The sequence below is a fragment of the Gavia stellata genome, chromosome 9, assembly GCF_030936135.1.
Source record: "Gavia stellata isolate bGavSte3 chromosome 9, bGavSte3.hap2, whole genome shotgun sequence".
Classification (NCBI taxonomy): Eukaryota; Metazoa; Chordata; class Aves; order Gaviiformes; family Gaviidae; genus Gavia; species Gavia stellata.
The window spans coordinates 4,504,831-4,519,894 of NC_082602.1; the positions used below are offsets into that span (position 1 = coordinate 4,504,831).

At 61.8% G+C, this 15,064-nt stretch overlaps 1 protein-coding gene across 1 annotated transcript; it reads left to right on the forward strand.

The window, feature by feature from the left end:
• Positions 1-11,358: 11,358 nt before the first annotated feature.
• Positions 11,359-12,890, forward strand: CHST3 (carbohydrate sulfotransferase 3). Its single transcript, XM_059821498.1, has 2 exons — positions 11,359-11,507; positions 11,659-12,890. Exons 1-2 carry the CDS (start codon positions 11,371-11,373, stop codon positions 12,887-12,889), a joined length of 1,368 nt encoding a protein of 455 aa, XP_059677481.1. The 5' UTR covers positions 11,359-11,370; the 3' UTR covers position 12,890.
• The last annotated feature ends 2,174 nt before the right edge of the window (positions 12,891-15,064 follow it).

The window sequence follows — 15,064 nt, forward strand, 5'->3', positions numbered from 1 at the left end:
TCAGGCCTAGCCTCTAGCGAACGCTCCTGATTTATGGATCGCCCTGTCCACGCTGTTTGCTGGCCGTCGTCTCCCCCCGTCCCTGGGTCCTGTCAACAGGGCTGCTGTTTGGGCTTGCTGTCCTCTTCTATTTTGTGGGCACTTCGCTTTTTCTTCTTCGCTGGCAATACAGGCGGAACCTCCCCCTCGAAAGCTGACATACAAGGGCTGTACGTCGTGGGGTTGGGTCCATTGCTCTGGCCTGAAATACCCCCCCGGGGGTCTCTGCCAGCAAGGAGGGGCATTAAAATTTAAGAGAGAGGCTCCTGGTGGCAGCAGAAACGCCAAGAGATGAATGGGCATGCGGGGGGAAGGCAAGGGCTGGGCAGGGAGCAGGCAGGAGCCGGAGGCTTTTTGCTTCATCCGAAAAAGAGAGGGGGAAGGAGGAACCGACAAAGCGGGTATGGGCTCTGGCCACGCTCACTTTCCCGCTCCAGCTTGCAGGGCGAGGGGCCACAGCCTCTCCGCACACGGCTCCCTGGGAGAGAAACACCCCCCCCCAAAAACCAAAGCCGGCGCTGAGGCGGCACCCCCTCCCAGTAAGGGCTGCGGCTGGGAGACTGGGCACCAGTCCGGCCGTTCCCAGGGCCGGGGTGCGGCCGCCAGGTGGCGCCAGGAGGCCGCCGCGGGCAGCGGTGAAGGGCATCCCGGGTACCCGCAAGATGCTGTTAAAGCACTTAGTTTCAAGCTTTGGCTTTTTTTTATAGTCTTTGGCGTGGGTGAAATACCCCCCCCCCCCATAGTTACATGGGGAGAGGTTTCCCGATCGGTGGGTGTGTGTTTCATTATTGAAAGAGGCTGGAAAATGCCTGGAAAAGGGCTGGGAAAGTTTCAACTAATAGTTCTGCGTTCTGGGAAGCAGGCTAGTCTTGGCAGAGAGGATGAAAACACCCTTGTGCAGTTTATGTGGGAAGGTCATCCAAGAGGAAAAGTCCAAGGAGAGGTGGATCGGTGATTGCAAAGTCGCGTCCGGCCTTTGGAATAAAAACAGGTTTCACGTTGATACCTTCCTCATATCAGCCCACAGCCAGTGAGTCATTAGAGCTGTCGTTAAAGCACCTGAAAGTGCTTTTCTTGAGAAGGTCAGGTATAGGTTACGGGTAGGCACAGTGCACTCACTCGGCGGGAAAACTGGGCTCTTCTTTGGCTTGAGCGGGGCATTGCCTGCTTTTCCCTCGGGGCACAGGTAGCCTAGTGCTCTGGGATGGCTGTGCATGCACCCACACCCACGTTGTTCCCAGCTCCGGGGGTGATACACCCGCACCCTGGCACTGAGACAAACCTTCTCCCTCTTCGGAGACGAATCTTGGCTGGCCAGTTCGGGCTTTGCACTAGGACCCATGTTTTGGTTCAGTGTGAGCGTCTGTGTGGCTTTAGGTTCCCCATCCCTTTTGCTAGAGGAACTACGGGGCTAGAGGAGACAGAGACCTTCCTCTGACATGGGTCCTGGTTCCCTAGGCCAGCTCATGCAGCTGTAGGAGGTCCTCAGCCCAGCCCCAGCCGGGAGCCGGTCCCATCAGCAGCTGCCCTCCTGTCCCGAGGGGGAAAATCCTGCCATTTGCAGGTCCTGTGCAGTCCTGTCCCCTGAAACCACGGCACCCAAGTCCCTTTGGCCGCTGGAGAATGCTGTTTCCCAGGCTGTGTTTGCGAAAGGCCCTCGCGCGAAAGGAAATCGAGGTGTTCACGACTCTTATTTTGCAGCTGGCAGGTTGTCCCCCTGCCACACGCCATCACCTCTCCGAGGAACGTGCCAAAACGCAGCTCGCCATGGTGCGGACACCTGGCCATGAAAAACAGAAGGAAGGCTCCCAACAGGTTTCCAACTTTCTGGGGAGCGAGAAACAAATCCTAAATGGGTCCCTGCAGAATCAGCCTTGAAACAAAGCCAGGGCACCTTCTCCATCTCATAACCTCAGACAACAGGTCTCCTTCCGCTTTCTGTCATTTCTGAGCCACATCATGACCTTCTGGGAAATAAAATCCTGAAGTGTCTCGGAGGGAAGCAGCAGAGTGGAGGAGAAGTGGGTTTCCCTTGCACTGCAGCTTCCAGACCGTTTCCAGGTGCCCTGTCACCATGTCCTGCTGCCAGATGCCACCAGACAGCGCTTGAAGGGACGTGGGTAGAGAATTTGGCAACATCTAATCCGCAGGCAAATTTCTAGGCAGATGCTGCCCCGGCTTTAACAGAGCAAAGACCAGTGGAGGCTTTTTAAAATCAGAGTCCAACCTGGTCACTGCCACATCATCAGCTTGGACTGAGGGCGGAAAATGAGCGTCAGATGCCTTTATTCCCTGAAAACCCAGAGCATCCTCGTTGCTATAGCGACACGTCCCCCTTGCCTTGCTCCTGATGTCATTCTGGGGACCGCTCCCCTGCCTCCCTCCCGCATGGCAGGCGTGTGTGTGCACACGCGTGTGCAACACAGGGAGTGAGGAGAACAGTCTCTGGTATCCCTGAGGGAAGAGGAGCGGGTCACGAAGGGAATGTGATCCCGCAGCTAGTGAAGGGCAGAGGAAACACAACTCTCTGCCTCTCCCATCACCTCTCTCGGCAGCCGCGGGGAGGAGAAGGCACTTTGTTCCTCCCTGTGCCAGCTTTACTTATTGATGAAGCGGGAAGGCGATCTCCATCCGGAGCTCCACGTGTGCGTGCAGAGCAGGCAGGGAGCGCACCCCGGGGCTCAGGCGGCTGGGCTTCAGCCCAGACTGTGCCCCACGCTGCGGCTGCGTGGGGAATGGTCCCTCCTCTGCTCCTGCCACCCCCCCGGGACCACGGCAAAAGCATCCTACAAAGGCAGTGACACCCCACTAGCGTGGGTGTCCCACTCCCCACCAGCCTCTCTCTGCCCTCATCTCAAAGTTATTTATGTATTATTAAGGATGTATTTTTGCCAGGATCTGCCCACAAAATCCGAGGCAAAATTCCCTGTTTCAATTGAAATAACAAGCAAGGAGCTTAAAAATGTTTCGAAACCCCACAAAACTCCTGTGGTGTGTGGCCAGCCAGACTTATCCGTTCTTTTTGACATGATTAACCTGACAGCCTCCACAGGCCTGATCCTGCAAGCCCTGGTTTTGCCTCATTTAGGCAGAGTTTGCGAGACGCTGCCCTTCACCCCGGCTCCATCGGCGACGCTGTGGGAGCCAGAGCCATGGCAGGGCTGTATCGGAGTTACCGTGCCCGTCTGCAGCCAGATCGCAGAGTTACCGGCTGTGGGATGCCTGCTACAACCAGAAAAAGCAGAAGGATGTATGTACGGATGGAGGCTATACCATAAGCATCACACCCAGCCTTTCCTGCGCTGACGTTTGCATACAAACTGTGCCATCAGCCCCACGCACCTCCAAGCAACGCCAGGCAGGTCCACAACACCCCTGCATTAATATACGTCTCTACATATATATGAATACAAACGCGTATAGGTTTGCACACACCCACTGTTGCTCCAAGCACAGTGCTGGCACTCTGTGCGTAAATCCGAACACATTACCTTCGCTAATAGGAAGCCACTAACGAGCTATGCAGGTCATTGCACATGATTGCCAAGAAAACCTTCATTTTTTTGCCTATGCCACATGCGTAGCAGAAAAGCTATGCCAGGAATGCAAAAGAGGGCTGAAACTTTTTATGGGGACTATTTTTTCGGATCTCTCTCTGCCTGCAAAGCCAGATGTCTTTCAGCTCCTCGGCATCTAACGATACAGAGCTCTGAGGGAGCTGTATGAATTTCTGCACATAAGCCAGAATAGCCGTTTCTATACGATTTAATGCTCCAGACCCTAATCCTGCCCCGAGGGGACAGTGACAGCCGGTGTCCCCCAAAGCTCCTGGCCTGCTCCCAATAAGATGCTCTGACTCCCTGCCCTCCCGGGGAACACAGGCGCGTGCTCACTGGCATGGCACACCGTGGTGTGCGGCCATCGCATGGGGCAAACCCACCCACAGCTCCTGTACGAGGAGAAAACGGAGTTGGGTACTTTGGGGAGAAAGGTGCTGACCCTGGAGACAGTTTTGGCCGGGGGATAAGGAGAAGGAGCCTTCCCACACCTGCGAGGTGGACATGGAGACGACGGAGCCAGGTTCCTCACGTGGTGGGAGGTCGAAAGCCGGGACAGGAGAGGTTCAGAGCTGGTGTAACGTTTTCCCCACGAGCACAGGCTGCCTGGAGAGGTTGTGCTGGCTCCATCCTTGGAGGTCTGCAAGATAAAGCCCTGACCACCCTGGTGTGACCCCGCTTTGGGCAGGAGCCGGACAGGAGCCTGCAGCCCCAATCGCCCCACAGTGCCCGGGAGGGGACTTGCCTTGGCCCTGGTGGGGCACTTTCCCGGGGTGCCTGTGCTCTCCCAGCCCCCCTTTTCCCCCCCTACCCCCTTCCAGCGCCCAGGCGGCCCCTTCCAGCCCGGGGCCGTCCCGGGGCTGGGGCCGGCGACTCCCGGTTTCCATCCCCGGGGTGGCGGGCGGGCAGCGGGGGGGCAGCGGGGGGGCTGGCCCGGGGACCCTGCCCGGCTCCGCCCCGGGACCCGCGTCCAGACGCCGGGACCGCTCCCCCCCGCCGCCGCCCCGGGAGGGAGGAAGGAAGGAAGGAAGGAGGGAGGGAAGAGGGGAGGGAGGGAAGGAGGGAGGGAGGGAGGGAGGATGACAGCGCCGTGAAGAAAAGCAGGGACCCGCTGCCCTCCCTCCTCCCGCACGGCAGGACCAGGCGAGCTCGCCCCGCGGAGCGGCCGCCGCCGGGTAGGTACCGCGGGGGCCGGGACCGATGGGGCCGGGGCCGGAGCGCAGCCGGGGAGCGGGAGCGATGGGCAGCGGGAGCCGCGGGAGCCGCGGGCCGCCCCGGGGCGCAGGGGCGGATGGCGGCGGGGGTCGGGCCTTTCTCTCCCGGCGCGGAGCGGAGTTGCGGGAAGTTGGGCGGGCGAGGAGGGGCCACCGCCCCGACACCCCCCCGGGCGGGGGCAGCGGGGGAGCGGGCCCGGGGTGCGGGGCGCGGGGAGGCCGGGGGGCTCCGCCGCCGCATCCCCCCGCGGGGCCGGCCCCGGGCTCCGCCGGCTCCTTTGTGCTCCCTCCGGCCTCGGCCGCTCCTTTGTCTCCGTGCGGGGCCCCCCGCCGCCCGCTCCCGCAGCGGGGCAGCGCCGGCGGGGCAGCCGGATCCCAGCGCCCTGCCTTGGGAGAGAAAGTCCTCTCCCGCCCGAGCAGCTCGCTCCCTTGCTTTCTTTCGGGGAAAGAAGAGGGAAAAAATAAGAAATGAAATAAGGGCGAGCTCTCCAGCTGCAACGCTGAGCTTCCGTCCGGAGCGGAGCGCATCTGGGTCGAGAAAAGGAGACTTTCTCACAACCATCCCGGAGTTGCATCATCCGGCCTGTCAGCCCCTACCAGGGAGCACTGGAAAGTTGTCCTCACCCTTTCCCCTCCTGCCCCGAGGCCGCTGGGGCACCCTGGCCCTCGGCCGGCTCCCCGTCACCCAGAGCCAGCGGCTTTTCTGCCGGAGCTGGGGCACCGGCACCCTGACGGCCCCAGGCACCCAGACGGGCCCTGGCTGGCATGGGGTTACCTTGGGGGGGAAAGGGCCCCCCGGGCAGAGTCCCCGCTCAGCGCCAGCGGGGATTTCGGCAGCCGCTCCCGGCCACGTTTGGGGGAGCTGCCTGCACTCCGCCGCCTTTGCACCGCGGGACCTGAGCCTGGCTTTGGTCCCCAGGGGAAAGTGTCTCCTTTTCCACGGTCAACGATTTACGACACCACGCCAGGACAGGGATTTAACTCTGTGATTTTCCCACATCCACCAAGCTGCTTCAGCACAGGACTCGTTTTCACACCCCTGTTCTCCCAGCGCTGCCAGGGACCGCGCCGGGCATGGTCTGCATTTTCCCAAGGGCAGCAGGGATTCGCTATTCCCCTGGTGAACATCTCTTGCCAGCAGTCCCTCCCGGAGGTCCCCGGAGGGCTACAGACGCCTGTCTCGGGGTGAAAGGCGAGCGGAGCGGGGCACAGAGAAGCGGCTCACAGAGAAGGAGCGTGGGGTGGTGGGAGGGACCGCGGACTCTGCGCCCCAGAGAAAGGGCTCATTGAAGCAGGGACGGGCATTTGCGGTTCGCAGCGCGGCCGGGGGGCCATGGCAGGCACAGCGGCCAGCATTGTCCTCTCACCCGTCTTGGTGGTCTGCCTTCCAGACCCCCTTGCTATCTGGCAGGTTGGCGCCTTTGGTTGCGTACCTTTGCTGCAGGTGGTGCTGCAAAACCCACCCCAACAGCATCCGTGGTTTCCAGCAAATTGGTTTCAAGGTTATGGGCTTGTTAGCCAGCTCAGCTGGTCCCCGCTGGCTCCCGGTCCCGATCAAACCAGGGCAACGCGCAGATGCGCGATTTTACCCCGATGCCCAGCACTGATGTCTCTGAAAGTCCCATCACATTCACCAGGGGCTCAGGCGGCAGCAGCATCTCTCCTCTCTCCTGGATCAGGAGAAAACACCTCTCTTTGGACACCGCCCAAGGCAAGGGAGAGCCAAGACCGGTCTGTCCTGGCCACGAAGCCTGGGCTGGTCATGTCACCGGCATTACTGTGCCCGACGCCAGCCTCTAAATCCCTTCTGGGCAGTGCTTTTTGGGACACAAGGAGCAAGAACAGCTCATCTGGGTCATCCCAGAGCTCGGTGTGCCTCCTCAGGGGGATAATAAATAGTGGACAGAAGATGACCTCATGCACCTGGAGTTTGAGAGCACGTGCCACGAAAAACAAATTGTTTAAGCAGTGCTTGTTTGTACCAACGCCTGCTGCTGCTGCTGCTCCTGAGCATAACCTCCCATCTCTACACTCACCTGCATGCCTCAGCCCCCGGGGGGGGGTGGCTTTGCCCGGTTAAGAGGAGAACAGAGGACCAAGCCAAGGCGGGCTGAAGGACCGAGGGGCAGAGCCCGGAATGCAATGAGGGGAGGAGAAACAAGTTTGGCTCTCGCCTTAACTTGAGGGGTCAAACACGTGGAGGAGCAAGGCCCTGGCCGTGTCCCTGGAGGGCTGCCCGAGTGGGGGGCAGCACCTCTGCTCTTCCCGTCCCCCCTGGGGGGACACAGCCCCTGCTCACGCCGGGGTTTCTCCATGCGGCAGCGGAATGGGCTGGGGCTGCCGCCGGCACCAGCGCCCTGTCCCTGCCTGAGCCAGAAGGACTTTGCACTCCCAACTTTCTCCTCCGATGGGCAGTTTCCAGGCTTCAATTTGACGAGGCTTGGGGCTATTCTAGGCGACTTCATAAACATTGTAGGAGGTGACTTTTTCCACCCCCCCCTTTTTTAGCTCGAATGCACATGTTTTTAAGCAGAAAATACCTGCCTGGGCAGCCTCCTCAGCTGTGCCGGAGGGCAAACCGAAGCCGTGCGGCGCTTGTGCCATGCCTTGGAGAAGAGCCAGAGGCAGGATCAAAATTGCTGGGAGATGAAAGCAAAGCGGGAAGCGTCGGTGGCGCATTTCCCAAGGCCAGCCTCGGGAGGAAGTCGGGAGCGGAAATAGTTGATAGAGTAAATACAGAGGGAGCTCAGGGTGGGTTTTTTTTCCCCCAGGTTGCAGACAAAGAGCAGCAGGGAGAGCAGATAAACCTGTGCGCCTTATCTCTTTGTTGTTCCGCCCCTGTGTTTTGCTGCTCGCGTTGCTGCTATTAATCTGATGAAGGGAAGCATCGCGGAGGGAATTACTCCGGGAGCAGTGAGCTCAGCCACAGGTCCCCACAGGCTCCCTTCTCCCAGGAGCCGGGCAGGCATGCATGGGGGCAGAGAGGGGGCTGGATGGAGAGCAGGATCTCAGGCAAGGGAGGGAGCTTGCAAGTAGGTGCTTCGCCGCCGTTCCTCGTCCCGGAGCTCAGTTGTTGCCTGTTGAGTCACCGGAGGAAAATGTGACTTCATCCAGTCTCACCTCCAGCTGGCTTCGCCCGCCAGCCTGCAGGCATCTTTCCTTTCCTAGATCCCACCCGGTAGGTGTTCGGGGCAGCAGAGGAGGGGGATGAGAGCCCCAAGGCTTCATGAAAGACCCTTCCTTTCCCAAAACCAAGCTGAAAACCCCGGCTCCATTCTCCTGGGCAGGCAGTCCTGCAAAACGCCCTGCAGAAGGGCGAGAAGAGCATCCCTCCCCTCCTCCCTCTCGCCATGGGGCCTCTCCATCCTTGCCCTGGGGCTACGCTGCTCTTCTCATCCCACCTACAGCACCCGCGGGAGCATCCAACCGACCAGCGACCGCTGCAGCAGACTTGAATAATTTGGCATCTCCAAGTCCTTCCCTCTGTCTTTTCTTCTTGCTGTGGCGGGGTTAAGTTAACTTGCAGATATCCACCGAGCAGCTTTGCATGGGAACAAAACCCCTGCCACCACTCAAAAGAAAAAGCCCCCTTCCTTGCTTTGACTTGGCTGGGAAATCCGCAAAGCCTTTTATCATCTCGACAATGAGAATTGTAGCCATCCCTGCTGAAAAAGCATTTCCAGCCCGAGGGATGGGAAAAGGCAGGGAAGAGCACTGGGGGAGTTTCCCTGAGCCGCGTGTGCCGCTTTCCCGGGCGTCTCAGCATGGTGCTCGTGGAAATCATTCCACCTTGCTTTGAGACGTGCTGAGTAAGAAGAAAGCGTTGGCCGGCCGCTGCCTGCCGTCGCCAGAGATGAGGTCTGTCTGTCCGTCTGCTCACACTGGCGGGCGCGCATCCCCCGGGAGCGGGCGCTGGCGGTAGCAGCATCCCGTCGGCTCTCCTCGCAGCAGCGGGCAGCCATCCCTGCGCCCTCCCGCACCTCCCGGCCCGGCGGAGCCCCGGCGGGCGGCCGGAGGGGAGAGCGCGGGGCGCACAGAGCCCCTCTGTTCCCACTCACAAAGGGACGCTTGTGGCTTGCTCGCTGCCCTGGCCGGGCTGCGCCTCGCAGGCCCCAGCGAGGAAGAGCTTTAGGATGCCGAGCAGCCCCAGCCGGCCTCACCGGGTCACCCCGTGTGTCCCCCAGCCCCACGGCTCAGCCCTCCAAGGGCCCCCGCGCCTGTCGCCGTCGCCCTGCGGGTTCCAGGCAGGACGTTTGCAGCCGGCTGTTTATTTAATGAATTATGTCTGCCCCAGGCCTGCGAATCAGGGGTTTTGCCAGTGCTGCTGGAAATGGCTCTCTGTGTTATCCCCGTGAGTAATTCCTGGTCTGTGGCTCAGCTGTGGTCGGTCAGTCGGCTGGGGACATTAGAGGGGGAAAACCCCGGGCTGGCTTTGTCCAGGGATTTTGTCTGAGCAAGCAAGTTAATGCCATCCCCACCCTGCGTGCATGCTCCAGGCAGTGAGGGGACAGTCCTCTGCACCGGGGAGGCGAGGGCAGGGATGCAGACCGCCGCCGCCGCTCCCTGGGATGCCGCAAACCCAAAAGTCCTTTGCAGCAGCAAAGCCGGCAGCTCTGCCAGGCGCTGAGAGACGTGGCCGCGTGCTGAGGGCTTTGTATATTTTATTTCTTCTCTCGGTTGCTCAAATACTACGACAAGTCCTGTCATCACAGGGGCACCAAGTGGGACCGAGGAGGGGGGTCTCGGGGGGGGTGGCATGGCAAAAGGCACCTGCCCCGGCTGCTGGCCTGTCCCCAAGGAGTGGTGTGCTGACAAACTAAACTAACAGGGCTGTTAAACACACACACATACGTGTGCGGGAGGGGGGATGTCGGTGCCACTGGCTGCAGGGGGAAGGGGAGAGCCGAGGGGGGCTCAGGAGCCGCCGGGGCTCTCCAGGGTCCCTGCATCCCAGCGAAGCCCCAGTTTTCTGGGTGCATGGGGGTGGGCGTCTCTCTTTAGCAGCTTTTGCTGGGAAGGCGATGGCTCAAAGACAAGCCCTGGGAGCCGAGGGGTTTGCTCAAGCCAGGAGACTCCTGGTCCTCCCGCAGAGAGCACTGGGACCAGGCGGGCTGGGATGCTGCCCTGGCCGCGGGGCGCATCCCTCTCCTCCCGCCCGTGCTCCCAAAGCTGTCCCCACTTCCCAGCAGGAGAGGCATACAGTAAGCAACACCAAAAAATGCGCATTTTGGCCGCAGACGGCATTGGGGAGGTTTGGGCGTGACGCAATGCCTGGCAGGGCTTCCCCGCTCCACACCCTGCCGAGGGCTGCGGGTACCACAGCTCAGCCGGGGCATCTCCCCTCCGGCAAACCCCGTGGTCCCCCCAGAGAACGGTGCTCTGCCAGGCTCCCCCCCTTCGCCCCTGAAAGCAGGACTGGGACAGGCTGCCGGGGTCACGCTGGCAGGAGCCAAACCAAATCTAAATAGACTTTCCCTGAGTCACCGAAAGCCTGGCCAAGAAAGCGGGACGAGCAAACAGCATCACCCACGCGACCGGCTGGATGCCGGGTGCGAGAACCAGCGGCCAGGTAGCAGGCACCGGCAAGCCCTACGCATGTAAATTCACACGTGACAAATGCCCTGGGGTCCAAAACAGCAGCTTTGGCCCCCCAAATTCTCCACCATGTCCCACTTGGGACATAGGCTTGGTACAACTCGGAGCGGCTCCCGCCATCACCCCCATTTCGTCAGCACTGGGAGGAGAAGGAGGAGGGCGGCTGCAGGGTGTGGGGGGGTGTCTTTTCTGCTGGGGGGGCATGCTGAGTCTGCCGGCGGGTTTTGCATCCCGCACCAAGAGGCCACACCATCATTTTGCTTTTTTTTTTCTTTTTGGAAAAAGCCCCCAGGAGCATTTTACGCTCCACGCGGGACCAGCAGCAGCAGCAGCTTTTTCCGGCTCGCCGTGGTTCCTGAAAACCCTCTGGGTTTCATTTTCGTGACTGAGCGGCCGCCGCTGCCGTGCTGTGGGAAGGCGGAAGCTGCGTGGCCCCACGGCGGAGCCTGTGGCCCTCCCCAAACAGAGCTCTTTCCAGAGGCTGGGAGCCATGATGCCCCATGGATGGGGATGAGGAGCTGCTTTCGCACCCGGAGGGGCCCTCGCTGCCGGCAGCAGGTTTTTGGCCGGTGGGGAGCAGGCAGCTGTCGGGGCGGTGGGGATTGAGTTTCAGGGCTGGCGGAGGCACGGGAAGGGGTCCCACCAGGCAGATGTATTTCGGGAAGGGGAAGAATAGGCGATGGAGGCTTCGGGCAGCTGCTCCTCGCGGGCGGGATGGGAAGAGTAGGGAGGAGCTCCCCTCTTTTTACTGCTCTTGTCGAGACCTTGTGGGTTGTCCGGTGTGGGAAGGGTCAGCCTCTGACCCCTGCCCGCTCCCCCCTGCCCGCAGAGAGCCTCCACCGCACTGACCCTCCTTCTCCCCGCAGGCAGGGCCGCCGCGGGCAGGGCTGGCGGGACAGAGGATGCCGGGCGGCTAGCCCAGAACACCTCCCCGGCAGGTGGGAGGGGACGCGTGTGTCCCCCCCATGGAGATCCGACGCACTTTGCCCCAGGATTTCTGGGAGCTGCTGCACTGCCTGAAGATGAGGAGCAAGTACGCCGTCCTGCTGGTCTTCGTCGTCGGCCTCGTCATCATCGAGAAGGAGAACAACTTCATCTCCAGGTAGGGAGCGGGTACCTAAGCCACCCCACGCTTTTAACCCTTTCTCTCCCCCACATGCCCAGCTCCTGTGCAGCGGGAGCCCCCCGAAACCTCCCACGGGGACACGGGGGTGGTCCCGCTCCCCTCCAGGCTGGGCTGGCTCTCCCCGCAGGGTGTCGGACAAGCTGAAGCAGTCCCCGCAGGCGCTGGCAGAGGCCAACGGCACGGAGGCCAGCCCGGCGCCGGCCGAGAACGGCTCGCTGGCCTCGCTGCGCGAACTGGACGCCGCCTTCTCCCAGCTGAGGTCCCGCCTGCGCAACGTCACCCTGCAGCTGGTGGGCGACGGGGACCCCCGGCCGCGGCGGCACGTCCTGCTGATGGCTACCACGCGCACCGGCTCCTCCTTCGTGGGGGAGTTCTTCAACCAGCAAGGCAGCATCTTCTACCTCTTCGAGCCCCTCTGGCACATCGAGAGGACGGTGACCTTCGAGCCAGGGGGAGCCAACGCGGTGGGCTCGGCGCTGGTCTACCGGGACGTCCTCAAGCAGCTCCTCCTCTGTGACCTCTACATCTTGGAGAGCTTCATCTCGCCGGCGCCTGAGGGCCACCTGACGCCCTTCATGTTTCGGCGAGGCTCGAGCCGCTCGCTCTGCGAGGAGCCCGTCTGCACGCCCAGCGCCAAGAAGGTCTTCGAGAAGTACCACTGCAAGAACCGGCGCTGCGGCCCCCTCAACATCACCCTGGCCGCCGAGGCGTGCCGGCGCAAGCAGCACGTGGCCCTGAAGACAGTGCGCATCCGGCAGCTGGAGTTCCTGCAGCCGCTGGTGGAGGACCCCCGGCTGGATGTGCGCATCATCCAGCTGGTGCGGGACCCGCGGGCCGTCCTGGCCTCCCGCATGGTGGCCTTCTCCGGCAAGTACGAGACCTGGAAGAAGTGGGCGTCCGAAGGGGAGGCTCCCCTCCGCGAGGAGGAGGTGCAGCGGCTGCGGGGGAACTGCGAGAGCATCCGTCTGTCGGCCGAGCTGGGGCTGCGGCGGCCAGGCTGGCTGCGCGGTCGCTACATGCTGGTACGCTACGAGGACGTGGCGCGGGCGCCCTTGCAGAAGGCGGAGGAGATGTACCGCTTCGCCGGGCTCCCCCTCACCCCCCAGGTGGAGGAGTGGATCGGCAAAAACACCCAGGCGCCCCGCGACGGCAGCGGCGTCTATTCCACCCGCAAGAACTCCTCCGAGCAGTTCGAGAAGTGGCGGTTCAGCATCCCCTTCAAGCTGGCGCAGGTGGTGCAGGACGCCTGTGCCCCGGCCATGCGTCTCTTTGGCTACAAGCTGGCCAGCAGCCCTGCCGCGCTGGCTAACCGCTCCTTCAGCCTGCTGGAGGAGGCACAGCCCTCCTGGGTCACGTAACAGCGGGGGCCAAGGCAGCGGGGGGGGAACGAGGGGCCGCAACCGCGCTCCCGGCCGGCCCGGAGGAGACCTGGGAGTCCCCGCTCCCGGAGATGCTCCTTGCTGCTGCCGGGTGGAAAGCGGCAGCCCCAGGAGCCAGAGCATCCCAGTGGAGCCGACCTCGGGGTCCCGCAGAGCCTGAATTACACAATTTCTTCTGGAATGGGGAAATCGCAAGGGTGAGGGGCGGCGGGGAGTTCGGTGCTGGGGCCACCTCCCCGTCTGGGGGGCTGCACCAAGGAGGAGGAGAGCGAGCAGGGGGTGATGGGGCCAAGCGCCTCCGCATCGTCCCTGCAGTAGGACGAGGCAAGGACGAGACCCCCGCAGTGCCAGCAAGGGCCCGGACCCCAGAGGCCCTACTGGTTTAGTGCCTTCATATACCAGCACAGACTGGGAACTGCCCCGGAGGCGTATGGGGCAGGAGTCACCCCTGGAGCACCAGCCAGCACTGGGGCTGCAATGAAATGAGGCGACTTTGTGGTTTGGTGCTCTTCAAGTTGGTTTGGGGGGGTTGGTTTTTTCCTTTTTTTTTTTTTCCCCCTCTCTTTTTGTCTGCGTATTTACATACCAGGGTTGCCAGGCGAACTTATTTATTTATTATGTGAAAAAGAGGGGGAGGCAGTCAAGGAGCTAAACCCAAAAATCAGAGCAGCACAACGTACCACAAAAAAAAACAGCGAGACAGCCGGAGCCAAGGCGGCAGAGGTTGGATTTCGGCCGGAGACCACCACATGCCCCCGGGACACCCCCAGGGACCGACAGGCTGTAACCCCCCCAGACCCCCGGTGGAGCGTACCCGGTGCTGGGGCTGCACTCGCCTCGCGCGACAGTGACTGCGAACCTCGGCGCCTGCTGCAAGACTGTCGGACTTATTTAATTAAAAACAAAAATACAACGGCTCAGAGTCCAAAGCATCTCCCGTCTCCTTGGTATTTGTGTGTGTCCCCACCCAGGGGGGAGCCCCAGAAATATTTGCCGGTGGGTGACCGATACCTGGGGTTCGGTAGAGGCACGGGGAGTTTTGGGGTGTTTGCCATGTGCAGACGTTCACCCAGCAACAGCCTGCTGCTGAGCTGTCCCCCCCAATTCACATCCAATGAATTAAAATGCCTGTTTTTAGCCTGCTTTGCAGCACACCCCTTTACTCCCCATGGATTTTGGGTTATGGCAGCCACCCAAGGGAGAAGCCAGGCATTTTGGTGGAGGGTAGTTGCCCCCACCTTGCTGGGAAGCTCGGGGAGCCCCGAGGGTTCCCCGCTGCCCCCCTGGGCACAGCCAGCAGCCCCACGTCGCCTCTCCCCGGCCAGAGCTGTTGGCTGAGCGCAAAAATAAATAAGTAAAATAAGTAAAATCGTGCGGCGGTAGCGGCTGGGCGCAGCTGGGCTGCGTTTCTGCCGGCGGAGGGCAGCCAGGAGGAACGCGCCAGGGCTCCGGTGACGAGCCGCGGCTGGGCCGAGCTCACAAAAGCCGCGTTTTTGACCCAAGAGGGGAGAACAGAGGCGGCATTGAGGAGCGCGGGGCCGGCCGGCGGGGAGCAGCCACGCCGGAGCCCTGGGCACCCGCCTGCCCATGCCGGCTGGAGAGGTTTTCCGAGCGCGGCCGCCTCTCGCCGGGGAACATCTGGCCTCAAGGTGCGGAGCCAGGGTGCTCGACGCCGGCCGGCTGGGGAGAGGGTGCAAAAGTGGGTTTTTCTTTGCGTGGAGCAGTGTGGGCGATACCCACATCACATGCAGGCGACGGAGAGCCATCAACCCCCTCCCTGTCTCGCACGCGGCTCCCGGCATCGCAAGCGGCCCTGGGTTTGCTGAGTGAAACGGGTTTTGTTTGGAGGCTTCCCGCCGGGAAAGCGGCGGGGTCACCGAGGTCGGCTGCGCGCTGGGAAAAGCCCGTGGAGCTCAGGCAGCAGGAGGGGGAACGCAGCCGGACCCAGGGCAACGGTTACAGGCAAACCCCTCTCCGGTGCTTCTGCAAAAGTACCCATCAGGTCGGCTTTTGCAAACCAAATAAAGTTTAAATTAATTGTTGCTTTGCAAAACAGTATGAGGAGTAAATCGCTGCTCAGCTGCCAGAGGCGGGAAGGGGACGTCAGAGGGGTGCCCAGCATCCCCTTCCCATCCCACCCCGCACGGAGGAGCC